At 43.9% G+C, this 13,322-nt stretch overlaps 1 protein-coding gene across 34 annotated transcripts in view; it reads right to left on the reverse strand.

Moving 5' to 3' along the window:
• Positions 1 to 13,322, reverse strand: part of LOC135550461 (protocadherin gamma-C5-like) — a 145,865-nt gene that overhangs the window by 43,715 nt on the left and 88,828 nt on the right. For 3 of the 34 annotated variants that reach the window (XM_064981299.1, XM_064981287.1, XM_064981271.1), the window contains exon 1: positions 10,442 to 13,000. The exons of the other annotated variants lie outside the window; for them this stretch is intronic. In XM_064981299.1, coding sequence (XP_064837371.1) covers positions 10,442 to 12,847 — 2,406 coding nt within the window. In that variant the 5' untranslated portion in view covers positions 12,848 to 13,000. Of the gene's footprint in view, positions 1 to 10,441; positions 13,001 to 13,322 lie in introns of those variants that run through there. 34 annotated transcript variants of the gene reach the window in all.

The following is a 13,322-nucleotide window of genomic DNA, read 5'->3' on the forward strand; positions in this document are numbered from 1 at the left end:
GGGAATAGAGGTTAGACGCACACGTACACGTTCACACGCACGCACACACGCACGCACACACGGTTTAGTAGCGTGTATTTACATAGTAGCCTACATATTTTATTATTTTACTAATTTGCTGTGTAACTGACCGAGGAAGCCTTTAGGCTAGGTCTATATGTCTGACCACCACAATAGCAATTCGCCCACACTGATTTTGATCGACAGCAGGCTACAACCGTGGGGCATAGATTAACTAAATATCCCTAGCAACCGAGGGTGCTCTAATAGGTCGTCGTCAATAAAACGTCACACAATAAGGTGCAGAGCGTTCGATTTGCCTCCATGGAGATCCCCAGCTCCGCTAAAACCATTGACAACTGCCTTCCGTTTTCAAGTGATTGTTAAATAAATGTTAACTGTTTGGTTGTAATATCATCACCTCTTGAAGTGCCTAGTCAGAATGTGCCCAATTCTTTTTTATTTTATTAATTGAAAAAAGAATTGGGCACATTTAGCTCTATCATCAGATTTATACAGCAGTAAATGCATGCTTTTCATGATCAGTAAACATCAATTGATCATGTCATTTCAGATAAGTGAGCGTAGCCTCACGATATCTCTCAATATTGGCCACCATTAAGTGGATATTTTAGTGATATAGAACAAAAGTGACCTGTACCTGACAAGTACGAGTGGTTTAGGTCCATTTCCAATCCTTTGTGGGCTCTACCTGTCAAGCAGTAGAAGGGCGCATTTACCAATGTACTGTTAGCTGATCATGTGTACTTTGCAAGCTACAAATATAAACGGTGTACATTGGCGTAAAGATAGTGGTATGTAGACCTAATGCAGCTCGTTCTCAAACCAACGTAGGGCCTGCCCCGCGAAGTTACCGAACATAATCTTCTGTTCAATGTTGTTTCTAAGTGTTTCATCGTGATTACTGCTTACAGACATGGCAGGTTATATTGAATGATGGACAAGTTGGCGAACTTTCAGTGGATAAACTAGATGGCTATATTTTCTTGCCATCTATAGTGGTGATGAAAGTAGTCCGACTGACAACTTTACCAGGAAGAGGACTTGCCGATTTCAAGCTCTTTCCATGTGTCTGGAAATACATAATCAATATATTTTTTACTGATCATTAAAAGCATGCAGTTACCTGCTGCATAACTTCGATGAAAGAGAATAATCTGAAATGTGTAGGTCTGACTAGGCACTTCAAGACGTGATGATATTAAAACCAAATAGTTGATTTAACAATCACTTGCAAACGGCACGTAGTTGTCAATAGTTTTAGAGGAGCTGGAGGTCTCCGTGCCCCCACCAGTCAAATCGAACGCTCTGCACCATATTGTGACGTTTTATTGATAACGACCTATTACAGCGTTAGATGAAAATAAAAGTTTAATCATGAATCATGCTTATAATCATATCACAGTGTTATATAATATGGGCCAGGTCGACAAGATATAAATACAGTCGTATTTCATCACGATGATCAGTGGCACAGTATGACCCACTTGTGCAGCAAGAGATTATCCAATCCATGGAAAGCAGAGGAGACCACGCGCGCTGCACAGAGAGGACCATTTCAGCACCACTCGGGTGGACAGCGCCACACAGGCGGAGAGCTCACTCTGGTGCATGCGGCAGACAATAGGCAGCACGAGAGTGGCATAAACAATGCGTGCTTGTTTCCCTTCACTAGAAAGGGAAACAGGAGCTAGATGAACAGACATTTCCTCAGGTAAACACCCGGGTAGCATTTCAAGAGGTAGAACAGTCACCGAAATGTACTGAAACCGCTTTGTTCAAGAAACTGTGTATAAAAGTCTGCATTTCATTCTGCTGTTTGTCATGTGACCAGGCACTCCTTTATCATTCATGAGTTGGGCCTCAATAGATGAATAAGTCAACAAGATGTAAAGCACTTTTCCAAGGTTCATGAAAATAATGATTGCAGCAATTATAAATGTGTGCGATTCACCCAAAGGAAGAGATGTGACCAATATAAGTACCAACATATTCATTATAGATGTATTTAGATATTTTTCATACACAGCTCATGGGAATGTTATTTTACCCTTTGTTATCACTGAGGTATGGCATTGGAATCATAAATAATACAATGTAAAAAATCTGTATAACTGGCTGTAACATATGATGAACAATGCTGATCTGTCCCTTTACCTATGCTACTTGTGTGTTGAACATGATCCTCTTCAAGGTTACATTGGACTAAGTGCATACACATGTGTGTGTGTGTGTGTGTGTGTGTGTGTGTGTGTGTGTGTGTGTGTGTGTGTGTGTGTGTGTGTGTGTGTGTGTGTGTGTGTGTGTGTGTGTGTGTGTGTGTGTGTGTGTGTGTGTGTGTGAGTGTGAGAGAGAGAGAGAGAGAGCGCGAGAGAGCGAGAGAGATTTTATGTGGTTTGATATAGCTTGACAGATAGATAGATTACAGATCAGTAGGATACAGATTGGTAGGATAAATTGGCAGGTAGAAAAGGAGATGAAGTTGATCTTACCTTGTTTTGAGAAACACAGAGGGAGCAGATGCAGTGACGACATGGAAAAGAGAGAAAAGAAAGACATATTCATTAGATTAGATTAGGGCAAGGACTGTACTCACAGCACACAGAGACATACTTATCAAAACAGAAAAAGAGTTTCGATACAGACCAATCTGATACATGTTCACCACAGTCACTTAGCATGACCACAGTCACTTAGCATGACCACAGTCACTTAGCATGACCAATGTGTTGTATATCATTATGTGCATGTGCAGTGTGGGTTCAATGTGTGCAACAACCATTGCATTACACTGGTGTTTTCTGAATGTTCTTCTTATGCTTCATGAGTAGGGCCCTGAGGTTTTCCTGGTCAGGTCCCTTCATCAGGGAAAACTCTGGGCCCTATAATCATAAGGTCGGTGCCAGACCTCACTGGGGCCAAGTTTCTTGACATCCAGGACCTCTATACCAGGCGGTGTCAGAGGAAGGCCCAAATAATTGTCAAAGACTCCAGTCACCCTAGTCATAGACTGTTCTCTCTGCTACTGCAAGGCAAGCGGTACCGGAGGGCCGAGTCTTTGACCATAAGGTTCCTTAACAACTTCTTACAGCTACTCGCTGTTTATTATCTATGCATAGTCACTTTACAAATTTCCTTGCCTAACCTGTACCCCACACATTGACTAGGTACCAGTACACCCTGTATATAGCCTCGTTTTTTACTTTATATTATTTTGACATTTTGTTCTTAACTGTGTTTCTTGAACTGCATTGTTGGGCTTGTCAGTAAGCATTTCACGGTAAAGTCTACTACACCTGTTGTATTCGGCACATGTGACAAATACAATTTGATTTGACCACCAGGGGAACACAAGCAGGTTTACCATCACCAACAAAACATGTTTGTTATTAGCAAACACAAAATATAGGCACTATGTCACGAAATCCTTTGCACATTTTTCTTATTGTTTTACTGTGCTTGGTCTCTACAACAGTTAAGACATGGTTAGATCTGCAAGAGTGTTGACATCCCTGTATTTCACTTGTAAACAAGGAAGAGTATGATTTTTTTCATTGTTCTTATCTTTATTATCACAATCTTCACAAACACCAGCAACGATATCGTCTTCACTGACAGTAGGAAACCAACGTTACACACCTCATCTCCCCAGACAAAGAGATAGAGAGATTCAGACAAAATAATACAGACAGGTTTCCCTTCCTGCTGGCCCTGCCATGCCCAGCCCCACTGCGGCTCAGTGAAGACTTAAACATAGTCCAAGGCAGGGGTCCCTTTCCTCCGTCTCTGCACTGTAATACAGTGCCTTCCGCTCAAACCTCCATACATTAAGCTGTCGCTGAGTGCAACTTCTGAGGGAATGGTGCAGTCTTCAGTGTGACTCAGCCCGTCATGAAAATTAATGTGTGGAATCTTTCTGTGTCGGTGGGGAAGGGTGGGGTGGGAAACTGCAAGCTGTCTGAAAATCATGCACAGAGAAACACATTTGATTTGAATGAATGCTGGAAAGGGAAAGGTATAGGCTACTGTGCAAATTAAGTATTGATGTGCTGTGTGCATTGTATGTTCATAGCTTAAGATGAGTAGAGCACACTTTCTGTTATTACAGATAGGGAAAACCCTTAGTCAGGAGTGTAAAGCCAAAGGGCTACTTATCAAACACAGTCTCTGTTAAGAGAGGGTCTTACTGTGGGAAGTGTTCTATAAAAATAGATTTATTCTATAGCCTCACTGTAAAAAACTGTGGTGTTGAACCAAGCGAGAGGGCCATAGATACTGACGTGACATTTTATTTTTTTTATTTTTTATTTAACCTTTATTTAAGATAAAGATAAAGCAAAGCAGTTCGACACATACAACAACACAGAGTTACACATGGAGTAAAACAGACATACAGTCAATAATACAGTAGAAAAATGAGTCTATATACAATGTGAGCAAATGAGGTGAGATAAGGGAGGTAAAGGCAAAAAAGGCCATGGTGGCGAAGTAAATACAATATAGCAAGTAAAAAATATATATACACTGGAATGGTAGATTTGCAGTGGAAAAATGTGCAAAGTAGAGATAGAAATAATGGGGGTGCAAAGGAGCAAAATAAATAAATACAATATGGGGAGAGGTAGTTGTTTGGGCTAAATTATAGATGGGCTATGTACAGGTGCAGTAATCTGTGAGCTGCTCTGACAGCTGGTGCTTAAAGCTAGTGAGGGGGATAAGTGTTTCCAGTTTCAGAGATTTTTGCAGTCCGTTCCAGTCATTGGCAGCAGAGAACTGGAAGGCGAGGCGGCCAAAGTAAGAATTGGTTTTTGGAGTGACCAGAGAGATATACCTGCTGGAGCGTGTGTTACAGGTGGGTACTGCTATGGTGACCAGCAAGGTGAGATAAGGGGGACTTTACCTATCAGGGTCTTGTAGATGACCTGGAGCCGGTGGGTTTGGCGACGAGTATGAAGCGAGGGCCAGCCAACGAGAGCGTACAGTTTGCAGTGGTGGGTAGTATATGGGGCTTTGGTGACAAAACGGATGGCACTGTGATAAACTGCATAAGCTGACTGGATTTGGGAGAAGGAGAAATGGGGAAGGCTTGGGCAAGTTGCTGTGGGGGGTGCAGTGCTGTTGACCGGGGTAGGGGTAGCCAGGTGGAAAGCATAGCCAGCCATAGAAAAATGCTTATTGAAATTCTCAATGATTGTGGATTTATCGGTAGTGACAGTGTTTCCTATCCTCAGTGCAATGGGCAGCTGGGAGGAGGTGTTCTTACTCTCCAAGGACTTTACAGTGTCCCAGAACTTTTTTGAGTTTGTGTTGCAGGAAGCAAATTTCTGCTTGAAAAAGCTAGCCTTGGCTTTTCTAACTGCCTGTGTGTATTGGTTTCTAGATTCCCTGAAAAGTTGCATATCACAGGGGCTGTTTGATGCTAATGCAGAACGTCATAGGATGTTTTTGTGTTGGTTAAGGGCAGTCAGAACGAGGGGCTATACCTGTTCCTGGTTCAAAATTTCTTGAATGGGGCATGCTTATTTAAGATGGTGAGGAAGGCAATTAAAAAAAAAAACCAGCCATCCTCTACTGAGGGGATGAGGTCAATGTCCTTCCAGGATACCCCGGCCAGGTCGATTAGAAAGGCCTGTTCACTGAAGTGTTTCAGTAAGCGTTTGACAGTGATGAGTGGAGGTCGTTTGACCGCTGACCCATTACGGATGCAGGCAATGAGGCAGTGATCGCTGAGATCTTGGTTGAAAACAGCAGAGGTGTATTTAGAGGGCAAGTTGGTTAGGATGATATCTATGAGGGTGCCCGTGTTTTACGGCTTTGGGGTGGTACCTGGTAGGTTCATTGATAATTTGTGTGAGATTGAGGGCATCAAGCTTAGATTGTAGGATGGCTGGGGTGTTAAGCATGTTCCAGTTTAGGTCACCTAGCAGCACGAGCTCTGAAGATAGATGGAGGGCAATCAGTTCACATATGGTGTCCAGAGCACAGCTGGGGGCAGAGGGTGGTCTATAGCATGTGGCAAAAGTGAGAGACTTGTTTTTAGAGAGGTGGATTTTTAAAAGTAGAAGTTCAAATTGTTTGGGTACAGACCTGGATATTAGGACATAACTCTGCAGGCTATCTCTGCAGTAGATTGCAACACCGCCCCCTTTGGCCGTTCTATCTTGTCTGAAAATGTTGTAGTTCGGAATGGGGATTTCAGAATTTTTGGTGGTCTTTCTAAGCCAGGATTCAGACACGGCTAGAACATCCGGGTTGGCAGAGTGTGCTAAAGCAGTGAAAAAAAAAACTTAGGGAGGAGGCTTCTAATGTTAACATGCATGAAACCAAGGCTATTACGGTTACAGAAGTCATCAAAAGAGAGCACCTCGGGAATAGGAGTGGAGCTAGGCACTGCAGGGCCTGGTTTCACCTCTATATCACCAGAGGAACAGAGGAGGAGTAGGATAAGGGTATGGCTAAAAGCTATGAGAATTGGTCGTAAGGTATTATGAGCAGGGCTAGAGGCTCTACAGTGAAATAAGCCAATAAACACTAACCAGAACAGCAATGGACAAGGCATATTGACATTAAGGAGAGGCATGCTTAGTCGAGTGATCATAAGGGTCCAGTGAGTAGTGAGGTTGGTTGGGGTAACGGCGATTCAGACAGCTAGCCGGGCCATCGGTAGCAAGCTAGCGTAGGATGATGTTCTGTTTTTAGCCACTTCGTGCGTTTATGTTAGTAGATTAGTGGGGTTCCGTGTGGTACAGGGGATCAATCCAATTGGCAAAATAGATATAGTTATAGTGACCCAAGAAAAATTGTCAGAGAGACCTATTCAGATAGCAGCCGATGAGACAGCTAACGATTAGCGGGCCGCAGATGGCCGTTTAGGTAACGTCGTGACGGAGGAGCCCGTTGGATAACTTCCTCGTGCAGATAAAGTCGGTAGTCCTGTTGTGAAGGCCTGGTGGGACTCCACGTTGGCAGTAAAACGGGTCCGGATAGGTGATTGTAGCCCAGGAGTGGTTGATTTATGTTTGCTCCGGGACCGACGTAAGACAATAGTCACACGGATTGCAGCTAGCTAACTGCGAGATCTAGGTGTAAATGTTCAGAGTCCGGTATATTCTGGTCTGAGTCGCGTTGTACAAAACTGCCGATAGCTTTTCGAGCTAAAGGATAGCTGATGACCATCAACCGTGGTTAGCTCAGTACTAACGTTAGCCAGTAAACTGGCTAGCTTCTGGCTAGCTTCTGGCTAGCTTCTGGCTAGCTTTTGGCTAGCTTCTGGTTAGCTCCTGGTTAGCTCCTGATTAGCTTCTGGCTATCTTCTGGTTAGCTTCTGGCTAGCTTTTGGCTAGCTTCTGGTTAGCTCCTGGTTAGCTCCTGATTAGCTTCTGGCTAGCTTTTGGCTAGCTTCTGTTAGCTCCTGGTTAGCTCCTGATTAGCTTCTGGCTAGCGTCTGGTTAGCTCCTGGTTAGCTTCTATTGTGGAATTCAGATTTGAGGTAAATAATACTTTTTTCTTTTTTTTAAATTGGTGAGGCGGGTTGCAGGAGAGTGTTTTGAAGTTGAGCTTTTGGAAAAGAAAATATATAAAAGATGTAAATATATATATACATGGGACACGACAAGACGAGGACAAAGGACGTCTGACTGTTATGCCATCTTGGATCAGTATGTGATACATAGTGAGAAGCTTTTTGTCACAGGGAGAGAGATGAAGAAAGAGGAAAGAGAGAAACATTGAGAGAGAGAGAGAAGAGCTAGAGCCAGACAGAGAGTGTTTGTGTGAGAGAGAAAGAGAGAGAGAGGCTAGGAGAGGGAGAAAGAGAGAGACAGAGACAGACAGAAAGCCAGACAGATAGCCAGAGCAAGACAGAGGGAGCGAGAGAGAGAGAGACAGACAGAGAGATGTTTAGAAATGGCTCTGTGACCCTTTGTGGGTTTATGTGATAATATGCAGGACAGAAGCTAGTGCCAATGTGAAACATGCTTCCCACAGCCTTCATACTGCTGCATGATGCACAACAATGCCTTGCCCCCTCCTTCTGCCTCCACGCTGTGTGCTCAATACAACCTGCTAAACAGACACAAAGGACATACTGACAACATCCATGTCTGACATGGACAAATGAGTGCCTGAGATTATGTGGGGAAGAGACAAAGAGAGAGACAACAGGTTGGTTACATGGGTATAAACTACACTGTGACTGTATAGTACAGGTGTAAGCCTACGTTTGTGTAAATACATCATGTGTGCACTCACTACTGTGAGTCGCTCTGGATAAGTGTCTGCTGAATGACTAAAATGTCATGCCATGGGGCTAAGACAGAGTGGTTGATGGGTAGTTACAGAGGCATCAGAATGGAACACAACTAAGCAGTCCCATCGCTCTCAAACGTAACAGGGAATAGAGAGGAGGCCGCTCAAACTGGGTCAGTGTTGTGTTGCAAGCAGTTGTCATGCCAGTGCAGTGAGACTCAGGGCAAAAGGATTCAGTGCTTCTGGATCAAATGAGTCCAGCCAACTTCTTGCCTTCATGACATGTTGTGTAACTACAGGGCTACACTGGCTTTTTACAAATACACAGGAGAATTCAAATCATCACTCTGTTATGCAGACAGGCACAGATGCATGCACACCTAGAAACATGCTGAGAGGACGTAAGACAAGGCAGCTTTTAGAACAGTACTTGCTCTAGCCAGAAAGATCACGAGACTACGAACAGTGTTGTTTACAAGTCACCAACCATACAACATGTCTTATGTCCGGAATCTGCAGCACTGTCTGTATGGAGAGAGTGTTGCTATGACAATGTACATGAGCTTGAGGTGAATCTTCCTGGTACGCTGGAGAGAAGAGGGCATAACACTCGAGATTGCCTGAATTTAACTATACTCACAAACCCACACACACGCAGATGAACCCAACCATTAAAACAAGTCTTTGGTCTTTTCTGTTTTCCTATGGCTCGTTAAAATAGCCCGGTAACCACGCTTTAGGCCTAGTGGACAAAATAAAGGCAAAGACGTGACGTTGTTGCTGGCTGTTACTAGGCAGGTTTGAAATCACTGTCACTGTTAACAGCATGCCATGTTACATACAATCCTCCACTCACTCACAAGATCCAGTCTAAACCCTTACAACCTGTGAGCCATAGACAAAAAAGGGACATTACTACTGTGAATGACAAGTAAGCAAGACCATTGGTTACAGACAGACAGACTCAGAGACAGAGTTACATAGTATGACCCAACAGACACACTCATTCTGAATACAGAGCAGTGACAGTTTTCCATACAGGAATGAGTGTAACACTGCCATGGAATTAAGCCCAGTGTCTGATGGGAGAGACATATAAGCCCATTACTGCACCACAGCAACACAGGATATTAGAGCAGTGTGTGAGGGGGGAAGTGGGTCAGTTTGCCCAAGCACCATAGGGTTGTACAGAGAGGGAGAGGAAAAGGAGGGAAAGTTGGGGGAGGGGGACGGGGTGCGAGATAAAAATACACATGGAGAGAGTGAAGATCCATGGGATAGATAGGAATGAGGGCTCCTCAGAACAATTATTTGATAGTATTAGCAGTGAGTCAGTCAGTCACGTCAGGCCAGTTAGGTCAGTCAACCAGTCAGTCAGACAGCCAGTTAGGTCAGTCAACCAGTCAGTCAGCCAGTCAGGTCAGTCAGCCAGTCAGTCAGTCAGCCAGTCAGGTCAGTCAACCAGTCAGTCAGAAAAGCCAGTCAGGTCAGTCAACCAGTCAGCCAGTCAGTCAGTCAGCCAGTCAATCACCCAGTCAGATCAGTTGATCAGTCTGTTAGTCAGACGAGACCTAATGAAACTGATACAGTGATTTCACAACCTGCTCCTTTATCTGCACACCTGCTGGGTAAATAAGATTGGAAAAGAGTAATCACCCGATGAACATAGCCACAGTGTTGCAGTGCATTTCATGAATCACGTAAAACAGGTTAACACAGAGGCATGGCATCAAAGGCTACTTGCTGAGCAATCTGGCCTCCATAATGCTCCTTAGAATTACTGATAGGCTGGCTGAGACACACAGAGAGATGGATAGACACGACTAGACAGCAATTACATGTAGCGCTGTCAACAACATGTAGTGGGAAACTCTTACCCATAATAAAGGTCAAATGGGCCACACAAAGATTCAATATGTGCACCCCTTCATATGGATAGACTCAGACCGCAGACTGTTACACAGATTAGAATGGCGTCTAAGTCTGCTTGCCTGCAGTCCCACCACCAATTCAGTTTTTGGACCATGCTACTGACATGACTCAATGATAAAGGTTGACTTGATCCCACAGAGGCCAAAGAATAGGACGATTGCAGTGCAGAAACATCCCTCAGTCAGTCAGATGTACACAAGCTTCATACTTATCTAAGTAGAGGACAGAATGGGAGTCTCACCTCTTCAGACACATCACCATCCTCCTGCTCCCTCCTTTCTCTCTGCATTGTCCCCATGCGACTCACATCCACCAGTGTGTTCTGGCTACAAGGCCTAGCAAACTTCACATCACTCATCCTAGAGTCAGTGGTTCCACACACCTCATAGTTGTACACACGCTGTAGGGTTCCCATGGTTCCGTCTGGGTAAACGGGAGGGTGATGTGGGATAACGGGGAGGTTTGCTGCATATTTATAGAATAATCGATTCTGTCTCCATCTGTGGATTTTAACTGTGATAAGGGCAATAATGGAGAATATGAACAGAACAGATACCACAGCCAAGGCCAACATAAGATAAAAAGTCAGGTTGTCATTATATTCCCTGTCCACTGTGAAGTCAGTGAATTCTGAGAGCACTTCAGGGAAGCTGTCCGCCACCACCACGTTCACATTGACTACAGCTGATCGAGAGGGCTGCCCGTTGTCCTCCACTACAACAGCAAGCTTTTGATTCACAGCATCTTTATCATTGACTTGGCGTATGGTTCTTATTTCTCCATTTTGTAGGCCCACTTCAAACAGCGCCCTGTCTGTCACTTTCTGCAGTTTATATGAGAGCCATGCATTCTGTCCGGAGTCCACATCAACAGCCACCAATTTAGTGACAAGATAGCCCACATCTGCTGAACGGGGCACCATTTCAGCCCCCAGAGAGCCACCAGTTTGTACTGGATACAGAACCTGAGGCGCGTTGTCGTTCTCGTCTTTTATGAATATGTTTATAGTTACATTGCCACTCAATGGGGGTGAGCCTCCATCTTGTGCTTTGACATGTATTTTGAAAGATTTAATTTGCTCATAGTCAAAGGGTTTCACTGCGTAAAGCCCCCCACTGTCTGAATTTACAGTCACATAGGAGGAGAGTGGAGCTCCGTTTAAACTACCATCCTCAAGGAAATATGATACCCGAGCATTTGGTCCCCAGTCTGCATCTGTAGCGTTTACAGAATAGAACGACAGAGAAGAGGCATTGTTTTCGAACACATAGGCGTCATAGCTTTCTTGTTGGAACTGGGGCGCATGGTCGTTCACATCTGAAAGCTTTAAACTGAGCGTCTTTTTACTTGAGCGAGGCGGATAGCCTCCATCTACTGCTGTGATTGTTACATTATATTCTGATGTCTGTTCTCTATCCAATACCGAGTCCGTCACCAGATTGTAGTAATTTGCTAAAGCTGATTCAATTTTGAAAGGAAGGTTGCGATCAATGGAACATGAAACCTTAGCATTGTCGCCTGAATCAAGATCCTGGATGTTAATCATGGCTATAATAGTGCCAGGGACTGAGTCCTCGGGCAGGGCACTAGAAAAGGACATGACGGTTATTTTCGGAGTGTTATCGTTCATATCAATAACATCAATAACGATTCCACATGAGTTTGTTAAGCCACCGTTATCTTTAGCTTTGACCTTTATCCTAAATTGTTTGTTTCTTTCATAATCTATATCACCCACTACCTTCACCTCACCTGATATCGGGTCAATTGTGAATAGCTCTCGGATAGTAGTGGTAGCATGCTCAAAATAAAATTCTATATTGGCGCTAGATCCCTCGTCTGCGTCTGTCGCGCTCACTGTTGTAACCAATGTGCCCTTCCCAGCATTTTCTACAACGGATGCTTTATATGTAGCTTGGCTAAATATCGGGGCATTGTCGTTGGCATCGAGAACCACAATGTGGATTTGAACTGTTCCAGACCTCCGAGGGTCTCCGCCATCGACAGCAGTTAAAGTCAAATAGTGATGCTTTGTCTTTTCTCTGTCCATGGGTTTTTGAAGAACTATCTCTATGTTTTCAGTTACATCTAGACGACCTTGAATCTTAAGATTAAAATGATCCGTGGGGTTTAATACGTATTTCTGGAGTGTATTTGCCCCTACGTCCTGGTCTATTGCGCTTTCGATAGAGAAAAGCGCACCAGGTAGGACTGCCTCGCTAATTTCCAATTCAATTTCCTTTTTTGGAAAAACGGGGCTATTGTCGTTGATATCTAATATTTCCACTGTAACCCGAAACATCTCCATTGGGTTCTCTAGAATCACATCGAAACTGAAGCTACATGCTGAGATCTCCAAACATAGCTGTTCCCGGTCCATTCTCTCTTTCACTAACAATTGTCCTTTCTCTCGGTTCAGAATCAAGTATTCACTGTCGCCCGCGGTGAAAACCCGAGCTCTCCCGGCTACAAGTCGTTGAGGCTCCAGTCCCAGATCTTTCGCTATATTCCCAACAAAGGAGCCCACCGTCATCTCCTCCGGGATGGAGTAGCGGACCTGTCCGGACACAGCATAAACTGAGAAGGCGCAAACCATGAATATGCACAATAGCCACTCCAAGAGCCTGTTGTTCCTTCTCATTGCCATTTCACGACAAAAAGCCAAAGCCTAAACACAATATTGAGGCACAAAATAAATCCTAGAACGTATTTTTCAAGAATCCAGTCAATGTGACGTCCGTTTACAGAACAAAGTGTTTCTGTAGACCTAATGTACTATCCAGAATAGGGCCCTTATTCTATCAACTGGGCCTCCAGTTTAATGTGCTCTCTGGGCGTTGCTAAGCGCATTATTATAGTAGGAACCATAGTGTGATTGTGCTAAATATTACATGCGATCAACAGCGGCACTCAGGGTTCAAACAAAGTACTACATTACTAAAGAAAATGTGTCAAACTTCAAAACACCGAACAAATGATTGACATAAAACAGTTACACATTTCGTATTGCAAAATTCTCCTCCATATTATCATAGCATACATACTGCATACGAATGTGATACATGAATATAGCTGAAGCAGAGACATTACAATAAGATGCATTGGAAAACACAGTCACATGC

Source organism: Oncorhynchus masou, chromosome 12 (assembly GCF_036934945.1).
Source record: "Oncorhynchus masou masou isolate Uvic2021 chromosome 12, UVic_Omas_1.1, whole genome shotgun sequence".
Taxonomy (NCBI): domain Eukaryota; kingdom Metazoa; phylum Chordata; class Actinopteri; order Salmoniformes; family Salmonidae; genus Oncorhynchus; species Oncorhynchus masou.